This window comes from Heterocephalus glaber, unplaced genomic scaffold, assembly GCF_053883595.1.
Source record: "Heterocephalus glaber isolate CG9 unplaced genomic scaffold, H.glaber_assembly_v1.0 deba00001600, whole genome shotgun sequence".
Taxonomy (NCBI): Eukaryota; Metazoa; Chordata; class Mammalia; order Rodentia; family Bathyergidae; genus Heterocephalus; species Heterocephalus glaber.
Genome location: NW_028258372.1, coordinates 10,494,139 through 10,515,471, shown reverse-complemented (window position 1 = coordinate 10,515,471; position 21,333 = coordinate 10,494,139). Strand labels below are relative to the sequence as shown.

The 21,333-nt window shown below is 39.2% G+C and overlaps 1 protein-coding gene across 10 annotated transcripts in view; it reads right to left on the bottom strand.

The window, feature by feature from the left end:
- The window catches only part of Dnm3 (dynamin 3), a 587,991-nt gene that overhangs the window by 357,400 nt on the left and 209,258 nt on the right, over window positions 1–21,333 (bottom strand). For all 10 annotated transcript variants that reach the window (XM_021265417.2, XM_021265418.2, XM_087194095.1 and 7 more), the window contains 3 exons: window positions 18,564–18,699; window positions 16,270–16,337; window positions 12,780–12,918 (listed from right to left, as the gene is read on the bottom strand). In XM_021265417.2, the coding sequence (XP_021121076.1) occupies window positions 12,780–12,918; window positions 16,270–16,337; window positions 18,564–18,699 (343 nt within the window). The remainder of the gene's footprint in view (window positions 1–12,779; window positions 12,919–16,269; window positions 16,338–18,563; window positions 18,700–21,333) is intronic.

Sequence of the window (21,333 nt, the reverse complement as noted above, 5' to 3'; positions counted from 1 at the left end):
TAAATGGCAAATTCTAAATAGCTTATGGTTCAAATTACTTGAACATTCTTAATGGAGCAGCCATATATATGAACTTTCAAAATTTACTTCAAAGAAAATTTTAATGATATATGTTTGAGAAAAAGCAGTATTATAATTTTTAAAAGACAAATACATATTTTAATTACATCCAATGTTTTCAGTGTAAACATAGTATATAATTATTTCAATGAAACCTCAACATAAAATTTTAAGCATAGAACACATTTTTCTCTACAGGAAAAAATCACTTGAAAGACATTTCCATCCAACAAAACAAAAATTACACACTTGTAAAATTTACTGATCATTAATTAATTGGGTCATAAAAGCCAGGTTATTAAGTTTCTTCTGGAATCCCCAGACAAGATTTCTATAGTTTCAAGAATAATTGGCCTGAGGTCCTGAGTCGCACAGAACACGCCGAATCAGCCCACTGCAGACAGGCAGGTCTGTGCACTACCTACCGAGGTCGTGAGTCATGCAGAAGACGCCAAATCACCCCGCTGCAGACAGGCAGCCACCTGGTTCCACACTACAAAGACGCAGAGGACACCAGACCAAGGTACTGAGTCCTGCTGTTCCTGGCCCAGAGGTAGCAGCTTCTGAGCCAGCGTCCCACTGCTCCTGGTCCAGAGGATGGGGCTTCCTGGTCACCATCCCTCCCGCTGCTCCCAGCCCACAGGAAAGGACTTTGGGGCCACCTTCTGTCCCACTGCTCCTGGTCCAGAGGAAGGGGCTTCCCGGCCACCATCCCTCCCACTGCTCCCAGCCCACAGGAAAGGGCTTTTGGGTCACCATCCCTACCGCTGCTCACGGCCCCTGTCCCACCTCACCCAGCTCAGAGGAGGTAATCCGTGCAGGTGCTAACAGCCCCCTGCACCAGTCGAAATGAGAAAATATGTAAATAAGTCTCAAAACCAGACATCAAGATCACCTACAGCGACCCCAAAGGGAAATGAGATGGAACACTCTGATACTCAACCACCTGGACCCACTGAACTGGCAACAAAAGGGGATCTGGAAAAAATGAAATCAGAAATAATTTCTCAGATAACAGGAGAAATTATGCCCCTAGTGCAAGACATGATTAATAAATCTAGAGAGGAGCTCAGGAACATGATGGAATCCCAACATAAGAAACAAATGGAATCCATAAAACAGATGCAAATAGATTTCCAGAAGATGAAAAACTCCACTGAAAGTCTACACAGCAGAATGAGCCAATGTGAGGACAGAATTTCAGATATAGAAGATAAGATTGCAATTAGTGACCAGGAAAAGAAAACTTGCTTCAAAATTATAAGGGAACATGAGAAATCAATCCAGCAGCTGCTAGATGATGCAAAGAAGAATAACATAAGACTGATTGGGCTCAATGAAGAAACAGGACAGAGTGGAGATGACATAAAAAATCTCTTCACAGAAATAATGGCAGAAAACTTCCCAAGCAGGGGAAAAGAGCTTGACATACAGATAAGTGAGGCATATAGGACTCCATATAGCCTTGATCAAAAAAAAAATCTACACATAGGCATATAATTGTTAAGATTCCAGAAACACAACAGAAGAACAAAGTTCTCCAAGCAGTCAGAGAAAAGAAACAAATCACATACAAAGGAAAGCCCATCAGAATCACAGCAGACTTCTCAACACAAACCATCAAGGCAAGAAGAGCTTGGAGTGACATATTCCAAGCCCTAAAAGAAAACAGCCTCCAACCCAGATTGATGTACCCCGCAAAACTATCTTTCAAAATGGATGGAGAAATAAGATACTTTCACGACAAAGAGCACCTTAGGAACTTCGTGAATACCAAACCAGCACTCCAGAGAATTTTACACAATATCCTAGGAATAGACATTGAGGATCACAACCCCAGGAAGCAAAGCAGAATGAACCCATCTGGCATGACAAGAAATTAAATGTAAAGGGGGAGAACGCAACCAAAAGAAAAAGTCATGGCAATGACAAGTCAATACGTTTCAGTTGTAACCATCAACGTTAATGGTCTCAATTCACCAATCAAAAGAAATAGACTGCCAGAATGGGTCAAGAAGCAAAAACCAACAATATGCTGCATACAAGAAACACACTTAATTCAAAAGGAAACTCATAGACTGAAACTTAAAGGGTGGAAAACAATACTCCATGTGACAGGAACCCGAAAAAAAGCAGGAGTAGCTATCCTCTTGGCAGATCAAGTAGATTTCAAACCAACACTGCTTAAGAGAGACAAAGAAGGACACTACTTCCTTGTAAAGGGAAGAATCCAAGAGGAAGAGATGACAATCATAAATATCTATGCACCAAACACTAGTGCACCCAACTATAAAAAACAAATACTAACGGACATGAAAAGTCATACATGCACTAATACAGTTGTAGTGGGGGACCTCAACACCCCACTGTCACAAATAGATCAACTAGACTAAAGAAAAGTAATGAAATACTAGAACTCAATCGAACTCTTGAACAAACGAACTTAACAGATGTTTACAGAGTGTTCCACCCCACAAAATCAGAATACACATTCTTCTCAGCTGCACATGGGTCATTCTCAAAAATAGACCACATACTCACACACAGAACATGTTTAAGTAAGTCCAAAGGAATTGAAGTTATCCCCTGTACATTATCAGACCATAGTGCGATGAAATTGGAGATCCATAGCAAAAGAAACTGGAAAAATTTCATAAACACGTGGAAATTGAACAACACACTTCTGAATAACCAATGGGTCACAGAGGAAATTAAAGAAGAAATCAGACAGTTCCTTCAATTAAATGACAATGACAATACAACATATCAGAATCTATGAGACACAATGAAAGCAGTCTTACGAGGGAAATTCATAGCAGTGAATACGCATATTAGGAAAACAGAATGAGCCCAATTAAAGAACCTGATGCTGAACCTCAAGCTTCTAGAAAAAGAAGAGCAGGACAACCCCAAAGCTCATACAAGGGAGGAAATTATAAAGATCAGAGGAGAAATCAATGCAATGGAGACTAAGAGAACGATACAAAAAAAATCAATGAAGCCAAGAGTTGGTTCTTCGAAAGAATCAACAAAATTGACAAACCTTTAGCCAACCTTGTCAGAAAAAGGAAAGAAAAGGCCCAAATCCATGCAATTAGGAATGAAAAGGGTGAAATTACAACAGACTCAGCAGAAATCCAGAGGATCATCAATACCTACTTCCAGAACCTATATGCCAATAAGATGGACAACATAGAAGAAATGGACAGATTCCTAGATACATATGAATTACCAAAGTTGAACGAAGAAGACCTAAAAATTCTAAACAACCCAATATCAACCAATGAAATTGAAAATGTAATTAAAAACTTATCAACTAAGAAAAGCCCGGGCCCTGATGGTTTCACTGCTGAATTCTACAAGACATTTAGAGAGGAACTGCTGCCACTACTGTTTAAACTCTTCAATGAAATTGAAAGGGAAGGAATACTCCCAAATTCATTCCTGGAAGCAAGCATCACCTTGATCCCCAAAGCAGAGAAAGACCCAACCGAAAAAGAGAACTATAGGCCAATCTCACTAATGAACATAGAAGCAAAAATCCTCAATAAGATAATGGCAAACAGAATGCAGAAGATCATCAAGAAGATCATACCCCCTGATCAAGTGGGATTCATCCCAGGGATGCAGGGATGGTTCCATAAATGCAAATCAATCAATATAATACACTACATCAATACAGCCAAGGACAAAAACCATATGATTATCTCCACAGATGCAGAAAAAGCATTTGACAAAATCCAACATGCATTTATGATAAAAATCCTACAAAACATTGGAATAGATGGTCTCTACCTCAAACTGATAGAAGCCATCTATGAAAAACCAACAGCCAATATCATACTAAATGGTCAAAAACTGAAATCCTTCACACTAAAATCAGGAACAAGACAAGGATGTCCACTATCACCACTCTTGTTCAATATAGTTTTGGAAACATTAGCCACAGCAATTAGACAAGAGAAAGAACTAAAAGGAATAAAGATACGTAATGAAGAAGTCAAACTGTCATTATTTGCAGATGACATGATACTCTATATAGAAGACCCCAAGAACTCCACCAAAAGTCTTCTAGACTTAATAACCAAATTCAGTCAAGTAGCTGGTTACAAGGTCAACACACAAAAATCAATAGCTTTCCTCTACACCAATCACAGACTCACTGAGAGAGAAATAGGGCAAATAATTCCTTTCACAATAGCATCCAAAACACTGAAATACCTAGGAATCATCCTAATGAAACAAATCAAAGATCTCTTCTCTGAAAACTATGGCACTCTGAAAAGAGAGATTGAAGATGATATCAGAAAATGGACAGACATCCCCTGCTCCTGGGTAGGAAGGATTAATATAGTGAAAATGGCCATACTTCCAAAACTGCTATATAGATTTAATGCAATTCCAATTGAGATCCCAGCAGCATGCTTCATAGACCTCGAGAAAACAATCCAAAAATTCATTTGGAACAAGAAGAGACCCAGAATAGCAAAAGCAGTTCTAGGTAACAGAGACATGGCAGGGGGTATCACAATCCCCAACCTGCAACTCTACTACAAAGCTACTGTGATAAAAACAGCATGGTACTGCCAAAGAAACAGACCTGAGGACCAGTGGAACAGATTAGAAGGTGCAGAAACAACGCCAGACACACTCAGCCATCTCATCTTCAACAAAGGAGCCCAACACCTTCACTGGAGGAAAGATAGCCTCTTTAACAAATGGTGCTGGAAAAATTGGGCTTCAATTTGCCAAAGATTAAAACTAGACCTGTATCTCTCACCATGCACTAAACTAAAATCTAAATGGATTCAAGATCTAAATATTAAAAGAGAAACTCTGAACCAGTTGGAACAGAGGTCAGGTAGAACCCTTGAAGACATTGGTGTAGGAAAAGATTTTATGAACAAAACCTCAGTTGCCCGTGAACTAGCACAAACAATCAACAAGTGGGATCTCTTCTTATTAAAAGGCTTCTGCACAGCAAGAGAAACCACCAGCAGTGTGAAGAGACAACCCACAATGTGGGAAAAAATCTTCACCTGCTCTTCCTCAGACAAAGGTCTACTATCTCGAATCTATAAAGAACTTAAAAAGATCAGACCTCCCAAATTTAAAGACCCAATCAGAAAATGGGGATCTGAAATGAACAGACATTTCTCACACAAAGAAGTAGAAATAGCAAATAAATACATGAAAAAATGTTCAACATCACTGGTCATTTGAGAGATGCAAAGGAAAACAACGCTGAGATTCCACTTCACTCCAGAAAGAATGGCTACTATCATGAAATCAACCAATAACAAATGCTGGCAGGGCTGTGGGAAAGAGGAACCCTGCTCCACTGCTGGTGGGAGTGTAGACTGGTGCAAACACTGTGGAAATCAGGATGGAGATACCTCAAAGAACTAGGACTGGAAGTCCCATTTGACCCAGCTATTCCACTGCTGGGGATCTTCCCCAAAGAATTAAAAGAATCATACCACAGTGATATATGTGCACCCATGTTCATAGCAGCGCAGTTTGTAATAGCTAAAACTTGGAAACAGCCCAAATGCCCATCAACTGGAGACTCGATAAAGAAAATGTGTTTTTTTTAATAAAATGGAGTACTACTCAGCCATAAAAAATGAGAAATTAGAGACATTTATAGCTAAGTGGATGCACATTGAGGCGATACTCTTAAGTGACATAAATAGGACACAGATGTGTAAATACCGAATAGTTTCTCTGGTGTGAGAAACTGAAAGTGTAAATAAGGACTAAATGTATAATAGGTAATGTGAAATAGGAAGAAAAGGGGCAAAGGGGAAGGAAGTGGGAGGGCTAGGGGAAAGGATAGAAGGGAATGGGATTAATATGAGAAAATGGACAAATAGGAACAAAATCTTTGTAAATAGGGAGGAATGGAGGGGTTGAAGGGAGGGCTGGGCAAGGGTGAAAAATAAGAACGAAGAGAGAATATGTAAAGGTGAAAATTTCCAATGATGAATGTCATTATATTGTATACCTAAAATGTACCAATGATTAGAATGAATAATCGATAATGTTAAATAGGAAGAAAAGGTCCAAAGGGATAGGGGTAGTGGGAGGGGCAGGGGAAAGGAAAGAAGGGAAAGGAAAAATGATGAGAAATGGAAAAAATGGAAAGGAAGTCTTTGTAAATAGGGAAGGGTGGAGGGGGTGAAGGGAGGGCTAGGAATGGGGAAAAAATAAGAACCAAGATGCATTATGTAAAGATACAATTCCTAATGAGAAATGTAATTGTGTTGTATACCTACAATGTACCAATAAAAGAATTTAATACAAGAAAAAAAAAAAGAGTAACTGGCCTGATGCCTCAAGCAATGACTCAGTTATTAGATAATTACGTGTTCACCAATCCACAATATCTCTGAGAAAACAAACATTTCTTGCATTTACAAGACCTGACTTGATTGTTTGACAGACCTAAAAATATAGCCTTGTTTTTATCAAAAAGCTATGCACTTTTAAAAATATTGGCCACTTGCTATAAACTAATAGTAATGATTGTACTGCTCAAAAAAGCTTATAATAATTTTGTTGTTTTCTGTTACTGAACACCCACTCAAATCCCTATTGACCCTTTGTCTATTCCATAATGTCGGATTTACTTGGGAGATGAGAAAATAGTCATCTGGTATAGCCCATGTATAGTGATAAGAAGAAAAACAGATGCAGCCACATTCACAGAGACGACCAAAGACAAGAAGCAATTCTAGTATAAATGAGAAAATGCTGCTTTTCCTCTAAATAACACACCAATGCTGTCCATTTCAGGATTGGCCATGGGAAATCTAGAAAGACTTTAGTGAGGTTGGCATAAAAGCGAAAGGAACCAGATCCCAGCTAGGTAGACTTGGGTAAAGCAGACAGAGAGAAGGGAATGGTGTTAGCCTTCCTTCTCCCAGTGAGCAAACCCTGATCTCTGAACCTCAAATATCTTTTACAGTTGATGAGAGAAGTGCTGGAGGATGTGATGGGAAAACTTTTAAACAGGGAAATGAAGAAAGCTTTAGTGTTATGCAGCAAATGCCAAGCAATAAGAACAAGAAGGCCAACCATGAACCAAATAAAATTGAAAGGTACTCAGAAGAGGAGCACTTCTTGGACTTAAGTAATTCAGAAAACATTCAAATGAGTCGGGGCTGGGCTGACAGTGTATCAAAGCAACACCTGAAGGTCTTAGTCAGGTTTACCTCTCTGTTTTCCCAAGGTTATGTCTGGTAGATACATTAATGAGCAGTTAAAATGGAAAAAGAAAAATCAAAACAAATGGTAAGTGGAAAAGCAAAGGTCATGGTAAATTATAAATTAAGAATTAATTATAAAGATCACAAATCCTTTAATGAATTGTGAGATTCATAACCCTTTAAAGTTAAGTCCCAGGTCTAAAAGAGTAAAATAAAAGGTTCAAACATGAACAACCAGCCTGACTCATAACCTGAATACCAAAGCTTTTTGCCTTTTAGGTGAGGCATCTACTATATACAAAGCACAATGTACAAAGTTTGCTTGACTGAATAGTCAGCCATTAAACCAGGTGAAATGCAAGTTTGTTAGTACAGCGTACATCAACTCAGACATTTAAGTTCCTATCTGAACATGACGGTTGTGATGGCTGATTGATTGTGTCAACTTGAGTAAGAGAACCTCAATTAAACTGACTCAGCAATTCTACACCCTAGGGTGTGGAAGACCCACCCTAGGGCAGTTTGTTGCCTGGGTGGAATAAAGGGGAAATGAAGAAGGATGGATTTGCTTCTATTTCTTTGGAGAAGCCCCAGTCTTTGCCTTCACTTTGGATTCATCTTCTGGTTTTCAGTGTAGACTCTTCAGACTTCCATTGCAGACCCATTGGCCTCCTGATACAGACTCATATGGGACACTGCAGTAAGCTCCAGACTTTTGATTGGATCCTTTCATCTCCAGTGTGCAGACAGACCATGGGTGGCCATTGTAAGCCAATGTTGTAAATTCTTATACACTTGTATATCTTATATTCTATCTGTTTTTCTAGTAAACGCACTGACTGATACAATGGTTTTAACCATTCTCCTTCCTACTTCAGCCAAACTGAACATTACCTACCATGTCAATGAGACATCATTCATTTAATTTTTCAATTATTCATTCAATAATTACTATGGAGCCAGGGATTTAGCTCAGTGGTTTTGCCACCTGCTGCACAAACGCAAGGACCCGAGTTCGATCCCCGGTACCAAAAAAAAAAAAATTACTATGGAAAACCTGGCTGTTTTAGGAGTTGCAAAGAAAGTGATGAGCTTAGAAAATCTTGTCCCTACTCTCATAGAGTTTACATCCTCAAGATTCCTTTATTGTCCAACAAAAGGCCTGTGTAGTAAAATTCATACAGTCATAAATGTTGAAAAAAAATAACATTTGGTAAGCAGACAAAGAGTGATGTGTGTGTATGTGTGTGTTTGTGTATTTGGGAGAAGTGTTGTGCAATTGTAGATGGGAAAGTTATAAAGAGTCTGTGATCAGGTGGTATCTGAGCTGAGATCTGAGGGAAACAAAGGTGTGATCCACGCAGGTATCTTGGGGCAGAGCACTTCCAACACTGAGAAGTGTAAACGTTTTACTGCCAGGTCTCCTGGGCCTGTTGAAAACACAGGACACCAGTGTAGATGGTGTGAACTGAAGGGAAGAATTCAGAGATGATAGGGGGCCAAGGTCATGTAGGGCCTTGAATGTCATGGTAACAAGGATTCACTTATTTATATATATTCAGGCCCATATGTTTACTTGCCTAACATGCCATAAAACATATCATTTCTTCTAATAGCACTTTTAATAGAAAGTCTTTTCCTGTATTTCTAACAATCAACTAAGGTCTCTTACTTTTTCCTTGCAAAACTTCTTTTTGCTAAGCAGGAAAAAGAATCAATTATTTGGTATCAAGTCTGTCCAAGAATGTGGTTTCCCAAGAGGCTAATAAATGGCACAGTTGCTAAATTGTGGTTAAAAAACAAGATGTTCCTCTCTGTGCTTCCTGAAAAGAACTTCAGGACCCTGTGATGATATACTAGGGAAGAGGAGGTAAAGAAAAGCAGCTGAAAACTGATGCCCAGCAGAAAAATTCCGAAGTTGAGATGTCCCTGGAACGAGGCCAAAGAGCTCATAAAGCTCTAATGTTCCTGTGTTGTCCTCTGGTACCCCAGAGACAACAGTGAGGAAACATCTGAGAAGAAATGCATTCTCCTGGGTTAGAAGGCTAGCTTTGTGCTCTGTTATTTGAACACACATAAGTCCTTATGTTTTTCACTGATGTTTATTTATGTGGCTTAAGAAAAAAACATTTAGAAATTTTACACATAAGACATTCAACATGTGGAGCTGTAAATGAAAAAAAATGTTTCATGTGTGTGTAAGTGTGTGTGTGCAAAATTACTTATAAGAATAACTATACATTTTCATATTTCCCAGGGTAGTCTTGGTTTACTCTTATTATTCCAGTGAAAGTATTAATAGCACTGCCTTTAAATCTCAAAAATATCCTGCATTGGCCAGTAAGTTACATAGTCAGCTACTGTAGTTCATGTTCAAAAGGGGTAAAACTCTTCGCATACTCAACACTAATTAGGATTATTTCACTTTGCAAAATATTTAATTACAGCAGTTGTTAAATAAGAGGTTGAAGGTAGACCTAATAAGGCCAAAAATCAAGAACATCAAAATGAGGTATAAGGAAAATGACAGATGACAGAAAGAAAACCTGTTCAAATATTATCATCTATTTTCAAATACCTAAAATACTCTTTTAAAACCAAATTCGTATTTCTTTGGCAGCAGGATAACTTTAGAACATTAAAATTGTTATTAAATATTATACAAGATGGAGCCCTTTGTAAAAGGATAGCCAGAGGAAGCACTCCTACAACCAAATCCAAACAAACCTTGATGCTGCATCACAAATGCGATGATAGGCATAGATGGTGGGTACTCGCTGAGGCATGGAGAAGGGAATGAGGGCAAAGACCAGGAGAGGACTCACAAGGCCCCTGGGAAAAGATGATGACTGCACTGGACTGTAACAAGTCAGGAGGAGAAGGGAAACATCCTAGACAGAGGGAGTTCCATGTGCAAATGCCCAAGGCACAAAAAACCTTTGAGGGCAGTGAGATCATTGAGATTGAGGGCAGTGAAAAATGTAACACAGACATAGCTGTGGAAGTCTCCAGATATCAGAGAGTAAAGCTAAGTACAACTCTAAATGATTTGAACTCTACTCTCTGTCCATCCTACTGTCTCCAACATGGCTTAATGCCAGAAGAAGTAACAGGAGGCTGCCACTTTAGTATTGAGTGCCAGTCACGTTAGCAGCAAAGTAGACACTAAATTTCAAACTTCCTCTGGGCATTTCTATTAATTTCCCAATTGGCTTAAAATGTAAAGAAGGTATGGGGAGTTGATCAGTATTTTATAAATCCTCAATTTAGAGTTCATAATTTCTTGGTAAAACGTTTGTTAATGTTGACAAGGGCCAGAAGAGGTCATGGAAGTATAATGTCAGCATAGACTGAATGGAAAGACACAGGCATCAAAGATCTCAAAGAAGAAAATCTCAAAGATCAACTACTAGGTGTTGAGCTGATCGCTCATGGAACTGAAGTCTTCCACACTGAAATTCCCCTCTGTAGAGAGGAAAGATCTGTACCAGGTTGTAAAGATCCTAATGAATGCATGGCAGTGACCAGAAATTGATGGTGACAGTGAATATAAGGGAAAAGGGCAGAGTTACTGATACCATATGGGCCTTATTGGAAGACTTTTTCAGGCAGGTGATGAAATCTTTGTTGGAATCCACAAAAGGAAGCAAATGTAATGTTTGCTTCCAGTCCTTAAATTTTTTAGGTTTGGCCCAATAAATATCTTGTAATGAAGAAAGCTACAGGGTAAACAATAACTCAGAGAGAAAGCTAAGTTTTACTTTATTTAAGGCAGAGTAGAGAATGTTTTCAGAAAACAGTAAAAATATATGGGAGACTGTTCCAGAGAGGGTAATGGAAAGAGAGGTTCTGGGGGAAAGCAAGGATAGGAGCCACAAGAATCTGCGAGCAGGCTGTCTCATCCCATGCCGACTCCTGGCCTTCCAGTAAGCTGGATGAAATGGGAAATGATTAAAAAAATGATTTATACATACCATAAACACTTTATATAACTTAAAACATAAATGTACACACATGTGTTGATCTTTTGATGTAAGGCCAGGGCCTGTTCTCTGCATATGGATCCGCTGATTAGAGTTATGCATCTTCTGTCTTACAAAAACCACATCCTTCATCTACTATTTTCAGCACTGCTTTGTTTAAAGTGGAAGGAGAACCTGAATACCCCATGAAATAATGTGAATGCAGAACCTATCTAGATTTTTATAAGCCACACCCTGTCTGCTACTTTTTTCTTCCCCGTGTGGTTTCTTTTCCCTGTCCCTCAGTCCTTTATCTCCTAGCTTTTCTTGTTTGGGGGAAGAGAGGCTAGAAGTTAGAGAACAAGGTGAAAGAGTATCAAGAGCTCTAGAAAATGGGTCTGAAGCTCGTGTTATTTCTGGGTTCCAATCTGTGTCCATTCCTGTTATTTTAGCATTCACATCTAGGAATTGAGCCTGCTTGCTATTTTCACTATGTACTCTTTTCCTTCACCTGAGCTTCTCTTCCAGTTAAGTAGGGACCAGTATTAATATTCATACTCCCACTAATCATATATAAAGGGATGGGTAACAAAACTAAAACACAGAAGTGTTTTACTTTCAACAAATAGTACCAATGTCAGTAGGATTAGGCCTACCCTATCCTAAACACGTCACTAATTCTCTTCCTTCATTTTACAGTACAAGGCATTCCTTTCATGCTCCTAGGAATTTGGCACAAGTTTTCTGTATTTCTTAGTAAAGAGTCCCCCATTTGGGAAGTCTCTCCCTGACTACTCTGCAACACAGATTAAACAGAGAGTCAGAGTAGAGGGTATTGGTTGTTGCTAAAATGCTGATTTATGGCTAGCCAGCATCTGCTGAGCACTTACTGAGGTTAACCAATCTGTCCAGTGCCTGTACGTTTTGGGCATCATCTTGTCTAGTGATCACTAAGGTGATATTATCATCATAAACTCATTTTAAAGATAAATTAGCAAGACCAGTAGGAGTCAGTATGATGGCTGAGGTCACACATAAGTACTGGACCACAACTTGAATCTAGGTAAGTGGGTTCAGAAGTTGTGCTCTTACCCTCTGTACCACACTGTCTCTTCTCAGAATGCCCAGGCTCAAGTGAAATCATTTATAATTTAGAAGACTTTTCTCATTGATATACACAATAGTAATGATTCCCTTTACCTACCAATTACCCTCATCCACACAATATAGGGAAAAAATTAGCTTAAGACATTCATCTAATTGTTCTAACGTGATGTTTATCTGTTTAAGACAACAAAAAAACTAGTTGACTAAAATGTGCTCTTTCTGGTCTAACCAACCTTATTTGGAATAGGATGATGGAGGGCAATACAGCTGCTCATCACAAAAGCAATTCCTACTCAGTACATGTCATAATCCTTTCCCCTGGACAAACATATAACATCTAGAACACAGTGGGAGGCTAGAGATTAAGACTTATAAAAGAGGATAGGAAAAGTGGGGAAACCAAGTAGTCACTTGCTAAGAAATGAAATCATTTACTTACTTTTTTGGTACACTTCTTGACAGTGTTGATTAATTCTTGCATTACCAAATCTACACTCTTCAATGAAGGCCCTTTCAGCTTTACAATTTGTTTCTTGACTATTGCTTCAAATGCCATGTCTGGTGTAAACAATCCTGTCCTGAACATGAGAGAGAAAGGAGCTTATTAAATTTAGATAATTAAGTAGTATCCAATAATCTTTGGAAAATGTTTAAATTGGCATGCCATTTAAATTAAGCATATAACACCAATTTCTACACAAAAGCTACGTAGCAATTTGATCTATCCACAGTACAACTATAGCATACTTTGTTTGTTTGTTTTGTGGTACTAGGGGTTGAAACCAGGGCCTTCACACTGAGCTGCATCCCAGTCCTTTAATTTCTTTTTTCAATTTTAGGACAGTGTCTTATGAAGTTGCCCAGGCTGGCCTCAAACTCATGATCCTCTGGCCTCAGCTCCTTGAGTAGTTGGAACTACAAACATGTACCACCAACAGCCTAGCATAGTGATATGTCTAATCGTGCTAAAACATGATAAGTTCTGATCTGTAGGGAGAGGAACATAACCTAAAAATAATGCCCAAGAGCTGGAGTGTAGCTCAGTGACAGAACACTGACACAGCATATGGGAAGCCCTGGGTTCAATCCTCAGCACCACAAAAAAAAAAAAAAAAAAAAAAAAACCAGTCATAAAAACAAAACAAAACAATGTCCAACACATTTTCATAACTTATAATGTGAGTTTTAGCCAATACTTCACTGTAATTGGTCTGATCTCATAGCTTCAAAGCAATAAAAAGGAATGCAGCCAGCTCTCCATGTCAGCAGTTTTCCTGTCTGTAGATTCAACAAACCACTGATTGGAAATATTCAAGGAAAAAATGCATCTGTATTGAACATGTACAAACTTTTTCTTGTCATTATTGTCTAAACAATATAGTATAACCAGTATTTACATAGCACTTACATGAAATAATTTTAATACTATAAGATGACTATAAATTATGAATTCATAAAAATAATAAATGAGAGTCAAAATAACAAACATCTTCCTTTCAACTGGAATTAATGCATCTTGGGGTCACAACAATGATTTTTCCATGCTGAGCAAGAATTCTGAGAAGCAGATATAATACATGTGGGACATGTGTTTCATAAAAAGTAAAAAATTCTTACTCAAAGGTAAACAAAAGATCAAAAAAGAAAATCTACAGAAGAGGACCTCTACTTCATGCACTGCATTTACTCATTCTTCCCGGTGCTGGGCAGGTCCAAGGACTTTTAGGTTCGAGGATTTGCCACTTGATCCTTCCTGATCCTAAACCCTCTCCCCTCCCCTTTGCACTCCTCCTTAATTCTCTTCCCTTAGTTACTCAATTCATGGGACCTCTTTTGGGAAATTTCTTTAACACTTCCTTTCCACCAGTTTTACTCAATGTCCCTTCTTGTCACTGAGCATCCTGTATTTCTCTGTTTTTTGTCTAAAGCAATCATACTATAATTGTAATTTCTCCACTTTGGGTACAGAACAAAATTCAAATTGTCTCCCATCTTACCTTCACAGCTAAATGGCTAAATGAGTACGCCATTAGTATGTCCCACATTCAGGGCATTGTATGTTTCTTATCATCTCACACGTAAATTAACCCCAGAAGAATAACAACAACCGGACTCTTACGTTGGTATGCATACAAATCAGAAATTCACAATTCTTAATTACTAAGCTGTTATCTTCAACAACAAAAAAATTATCTGGTAAGGAGGTTTACAAGCAAAGTAAAATAATTATGTTTTGGTTGAGCTACAATATCTTGTGATTCCTGCCCCCCGCCCCGGAAAAACGTGACTTGGTTCCCTGCATTTGTCAGATAAAGTTATACAAATACTAGGTCTGCCCCAAAAAGGAACAAGATAGCATTTATACCAAGTGTACTTCAGACTCGATGGAAATAGAGTAAGAAACTTAAAAATCCTGTTGATGGTAAGACAAAATTATTGGATTTGATTACAGGTGTTCTCCCCCCCTTTCAGTTTGTAAACTCATATTTATGCACTCTGTTTGAGACTTTGGAGAAAATTGTCTAAGTTTTTAAATGATTGATAATTCTATCATAATTGCTTTGGAAAATCACCTGTCACATGCACACTCAGTGTCAAGCTTTACCCTCTCAGTCTGTTCCCAACATGGTCTCAATTTCTGCCTGTTGAGTGGCAGTGGCAGAAACTGAGCTACAACTAATCACAGACAGGCCACACATCTTTCCTAAGAGGAAGTTTATCAACTAATTTGCCCTTCCTTGAATTCAGGACACTTCTATTTAGCATATGCTCCCTGAACTATGTTTGGCCGTCTGTATAAGAACTCAAGAAATGTGTTTTAAAATAATGTTTATGATAGTTCTTTAAAGAAAGTACATTGGAATGAATTATGTATTATCCTAAAAATTCAGATGCTGAAATCCTACCCAAAAGCTGGGACCTCTGGCAGAAAATTAGGTCATAAGGGTGGAGCCCTCATGAATGGATGTATACCTTTCTAAGAAGAGGTAGAGAACTAACTAGCTCTCTGTCTGCCGAGTGTGGATACAATGGAAAGCGAGCAGTCCGCAAACTGGACAGGTTCTCCCCAGAACCCAACCATGCTGACACCCTAATTCTGTCCTCCTAGCTTCCTGAACTGGGAGCGATAAACTGTTGCTGTTTATAAATCACCCACACTACGGTAATTTGACTAAGCTAGAAATAACTTAGAATGCTCTCACACAAAGCAACAGGAAATTCAGGCACAAGTTGGCCCCAACCCACCTCCCAGCTCACGTCCCTCCTTCTCTCCTACCCACATTCCTCAGACCAAACAAAGTGCAGGACTCACGAATACCTGCTGCCTCAACCCGCCTCTGTGCCTCAACTCACTGCTCTTGCATCCTCCAGCCTCAACAACCCCCATTTTATGCCCCATCTTCTTACAACTCATGGTGTCTTCACCTGTTCCGTACACATGTGCACACACCTACACACAACACTTGTGGGCTTGTTGAAATCATCTGCTAAACGGGCAAGGTGCAATTCAAAAGTAACCTTCATCACTCTTTCCCAGTCTTGCTCCACAACTCCAGTCAAAATGAATGTGTTCCTTCTCTGTGTAAATAATGACTATTTAGGAACATGTCAGGCCTCTCTCATTAATGTATATATAAAGCTGTGGAGAACAGGGTCGTGCTTGTCTTTGAATCTCTTATTGTGCAGAGTATGTGTTGTAAGTGCAGAGAGCATTCAGGGTTTTGTTTTGTTTTTTTCACTGAAAAAAAAAACAAACTAGGACAATATAGGAAATTACCATTAAGCCCAGACTAAAATTTCCTATATCTGACTTCTGCCTCTTCCTCTACTCTGTTCAGAAGATGAAAAGGTGACTTTACTAGCCATTTATAAACATTCATTTTCCTTTGGTAGCTTGGACTGAAGACAAGAAAATGTGAATCACTTGCCTGATACCATGTATGTTTTTGATTGCATAGCTTATTTCTCTTCTCAGTTCTTTCTCATTGAACTCCATCTGCAGATGCAAAATGAGCCATGGTTATGACACTTAATTCCTTTGAATAGTAATATTGTTGAATATTACAGAATGAGAGTAACTTGACTCGGTTATTAATAATTGGATACTTGTGTCTCTCCTAGCTAAACCCAGATGGTCAAAACATCTGTTTATATGAAGTTCAACACAACGTAGAACACTAGGAATTTCTGGGAGTTTTAGGGCAACAGATTTTAACTCTACTATGTGTAAGAAGTGCTGTGCATAAAGAATTCCTTCTGGACATAAATATAGCCATCATTTGAGATATAGAATTCTTCATTTCTTTGCTGAATATAGTAAATTTGAGGATACAGGTGAGTGCATAAATGTTGGTGTCACCTGATGTGAAACAGCAGTACAGCTGTCCTGAGAGTAACAGTGGCTGTCTTTTCTCCCTGGCCATTTTAACCACCTGAATTCAAGGCCTCTTTATAAAAGGAAATTAATAATATTCAATCAAGCCAACACAGGATAATTACTGTATAAATATTTCCTAGAAGTCCTAGGTACCATAAATCTATTTGGAAGTAGGACCAGAGTATCACAGAGCATAGTCCTGGAAGGGATAGCCAGAGAACACTGGGCTCTTGGCTCTGACTGAGATCCAGCCTCTCCTGCCTTCTGCCTCTCTATTTCCTTCCTAAAGCTTGATGCCCTAGGACAGTAACCAGTCCGAGGTCTCTCTGTACCCACGCCTTGTGGCTCCATGGCTCAGAGCCTTAGCCATTCCTCCCTTTCTGTCAGAACCGCCCGTCCCTCCCCCACCTCTTAGTGCCTCACCAGCCACCATCTTTCCAAACTCAGCTCAGAGCCTGGCTCCTGTGAGTACTTGGCCTGAGACTCACTTTTGTGGGCTGTGTTTCCATAGCACTCTGTGCTGCAGTTTATCACTTTACTTAGCACATTTTAAGAACACTATCTATTTACCCGCTTTGTTTCCCACACCATAAGCATCCACCTCTTTGTGAGCCAAACAGCATAGTCTCTAAAACTGCTTAACAGCCTTACTGGGCATTTCATACTTAGCAAGTCCAAAACAGAATTCTCAATGCACACATCCACACCAACCCAGCTTTTCCTCAGTTTCCTTCTGATGGGTACCACCACACAGTTGTGAAAATCAAAACCTAGGGAATCATCTAGAATCTTCTGTTTTCCAGGCCCCATTTCCACCCAAGTCCTATCAACCTTACCTCTAAAATCCCCTCTCATTTATCTGCCTCTATCCTCTCACATCAGGTCATTTTTGCTTACTGGGATGCTAAAGAAATTTAAGTTGCAGAGTTTCTCCCATGCAAAAGACCTCTTCCAAGACCCTGTGCCTAACTGTGTTTATAATTTTATATTCTTTATCTTCAAGGGAGCTTCCAAGATTGTAGAAGCTTTAGGCCTTACATAGAGTGATTCCACTTCTGGTCTGACCTCACTATTTTCCTTGCCTTTCCTGTCTCTTGCCCCTTTGCAACTTAGCAGGTATAGTGTTTAAGATCAAATTAGGTCAAATCCCTGATTAAATCTCTCTTAATCTACAAATGCCCACTGTTAAATGTAAACACCTCATTCTAACCTAGAAATCCCTTCACGAACTGGGCACCTCCTTCCTCTCTCTGAATCCACTCTCCTCCTCTTCATCGCTGCAACAGCCACATCCACGCTTCAACTTCCATCTTCATTGCCGGGTTAGGGCTTCACCCAAGGGCGCTCCTCTGTCTTTGAATGACTCGCTTCCCCTGCATCTTTACATAGCTGACCTCTTCGTGCTATTCTGTCATGATTCCAGTGTCGCCTGCTCAGCCAGCACTTGCCTGAGCACCTCATTAAAAGTGGCTCTCACCTCGTATTATAATAGTAATACTTTTCTTATGTTGTCTGTTTGTTAATTTTCCATCTTTCCCCATTAGACAAAAGACCTATATTTTGATCACTGGCACTAAAAAACTTCATAAAAGAATTAGACAACACATAAACATTATAGAAAACTCAATATTACTTTAAATGACCTGAAATGTTATTAAATCTCTTTAAATAAAATCAGAAATGAAAATATTTCTCTCCTGAATTTCATTACCCAAGTTTAAAGGTTTTTGTTCAAAGAACTATCTAATCCCACACCACTCACATAATATTATATCAAGAGCTTTGTAAGACAGAATATGAAAACGAAGTAGAATGAAAGAGGAAAAAATGATATTCAGTACAGACCTTCACTATTTCAAAAGGAAAGCGTTCGTGGAAAATGCGATTGATTTTAGCACCACCTGAGAGCTCCAGAGTATCTACTTGATCCCCTGACCCTTCGATTCTCTTCTCAAAGTCCACAGCAAATTGCTGAACCATCCTATGGGGTGAAAGAGAAATAAATTCAAGTTAAAGTTACATGGCTTTGCATTCCTCATTTTATTTTTCTATGGTGATTCCTTGAAATCCTTTTAGAGTGTTCTTAGTGGCACCTACTGGTAGAGCTAACACTATACCTTGTTCAGCTCCCTAAATTTCATTACGTGAAATACCCACAGTTAAGATTTTAGCCACTTAACTAGTGTAAATACTTTAAATATCTCTGTCTTTAAATGAATATTGAGCCAGGTATGGTGGCACAAGCCTGTAGTCTGAGCACTCAGGAGGCTGAGGCAGGTGGACTGTCATGAGTTTGAGGCTAGCCAGGGCTACATAGTCAGTTCAAGGCCAGCCTGAACTACACAGAGAAACCCTGACTCAAGAACAACAAAGAAATCTGACCATTTGGTTGCAGCTATGAAATAATGAAACTTGAATTAAAAATTAAAGTTATGTAATAAAATTTTAGTAGATTAGTCACATGCACTTCTGCTCCTGTGATGTCACACTTTCCCAGTGTCCAAGCTGCTGCAGTTGAATTCCTCCTGCTTCAGAAGCTACTCTTTCTGTCTCAGTACTCCAGTCTCTGTTTCTCTTCTTTGTCTCATGTTTGTCTTTATGATCTGAAGGGGGCAGCCACAGCTTCAAGGGTTATCAGGAAACTATCTTCTCCAGACCTTTATTTCTAGCTCTTAATTTTGGGAATGATTGGTTCACATGCTCAACTGTCTAATGGCATTTTGTTTTCTCTTAGCTGCCTTGAACTCAGCTGAAACTTGAACCACTTGACTTCTCTCACTGCCAAATCAGCTAATTCTTCTGCATTCCTGACTTTCTCCTCATGATGGATGGCATCATTCACCCAAGCAGGGACTCAGGGGCACCCTCACACCTTGTTTTCCCTCACCCTGAATTTCACTCTACCTCCTTTCCATCCCTTAGACAAAAAACACTTCCACACCACCCCTGACTCTGCCTTGCTTCAGCCCTCTGCACCTCTTCTAGTTAATGTAATTTTTAAATCACCAGAATGGTATATGAATCAATATTCACTGAAACAATGGAAAATCTAGAGAACTTCTCTCCAGCTACTCTCTCCTATATGCTGCGTGTCACCTGGCTCACCCAATGACCCAAGAACCAGCTGTACCAAGGTTTACACTGGTTTCTTAGCCTCCTCCTTCCACCTGACAAACTCCTCATACTTCAGATCTCAAGTGCTATTTTCTTGGTCAACTCACATCATTCTTCACACATGACTGTTTCCTTGTCTGGGCTCCTTACACTTTATATTTATCAGAAACAGTATTCACCAATTGCTGAAACAACTACTTGCTCATATGTCCACATTCCCCAACTCTACTCTGACTTCTTGAAGGCAAAAATATTATATACTGTTGAATCTTTGGAAGATATCCTAGGATCAGACTATGGGTAGGGTACATGAAGAGACTGGAGGAAGGAGGAAGGAAAGAAGGCAGAGGGAGGGCAGGAGGGCAGAAACAGATCAGAAAAGATAGGGTCCTAGAAAGTAGCTGAATCAGCCCTTTACAAGGCAACCATCTAGCTGTGAAAAATTCTGTAATCTGAATCCCATGAAATCACAGAGGCAGCTCTGTCTTTGCATTCCAATTGCAGTGGATGTTAAGATAACAAGATAATGACCTAGGACCTGAAGAGAAATAGCTTTCCTTTCTCTGTAACTTGCAGAGTTTTTATAAGAGCTTAACCCTTAAAATCAAGGGAACTAGGGAAGAGTTACATGTAAGAGAAATTTTTACCTTAGTATGATCTTATCATTTTTAAATGAAGAAATATAAGATGATTCATTTAAGATATTATATAGAAGGATTGTGGTGCCATAAGAGGTATCAAATATTGTCTTTGGAGAGACACCTCAGGCAGGAGTCCTTCAGTTCGGAGGGACCTAAAGGGAGGTGCAGCACAGGGATAAAGGGACAGATGAACCCAAAAGGGACCAAGGGAGAGAGCAAAGGGATAAAACACAAGGTGCTGGTAACTCTCTAACAACTCTACCCTAGGGAGAAACCTACTAACCCGATGATAAGACAAGAGATGCAGGAGTAAAAGGTGGCACAGAGGGCTGGAGATTTAGCTCAGTGGTTTCACCGCCTGCTGTCCAAGGACCTGAGTTCAATCCCCAGTACCAAAAAAAAAAAAAAAATGGCACAGAGGTTTTCACATCTGCACTTTTAAAGACATTGAGATCATTACCAAAAAGGAAAAAGAAACATGAATGTGGCCTTATTGTCTGTCTGCCACTGGAAAAATGCATAGCTAACTCACATGAAATAATTGAAATAAAAAGATAATGGTTTCTCTGGTGTGAGAAACTGAAAGCGTAAATAAGGATCAAAATGTATAATTGATAATTTGAAATAGGAAGAAAAGGTCCAAAGGGGAAGGGAATGTGGGAGGGGTTAGGAAAAGGAAAGAAGGGAATGGAATTAATATGAGAAAAGGAAAAAATGGAAACAAAGTCTTTGTAAATAGGGAGGGATGGAGGCATTGAACAGAGGGCAGGGGAATGGGGAAAAAAATAAGAACTAAGGTATATCATGTAAAGGTACAAGTTCCCAATGATGAATGTCATCATATTCTATACCTAAAATGT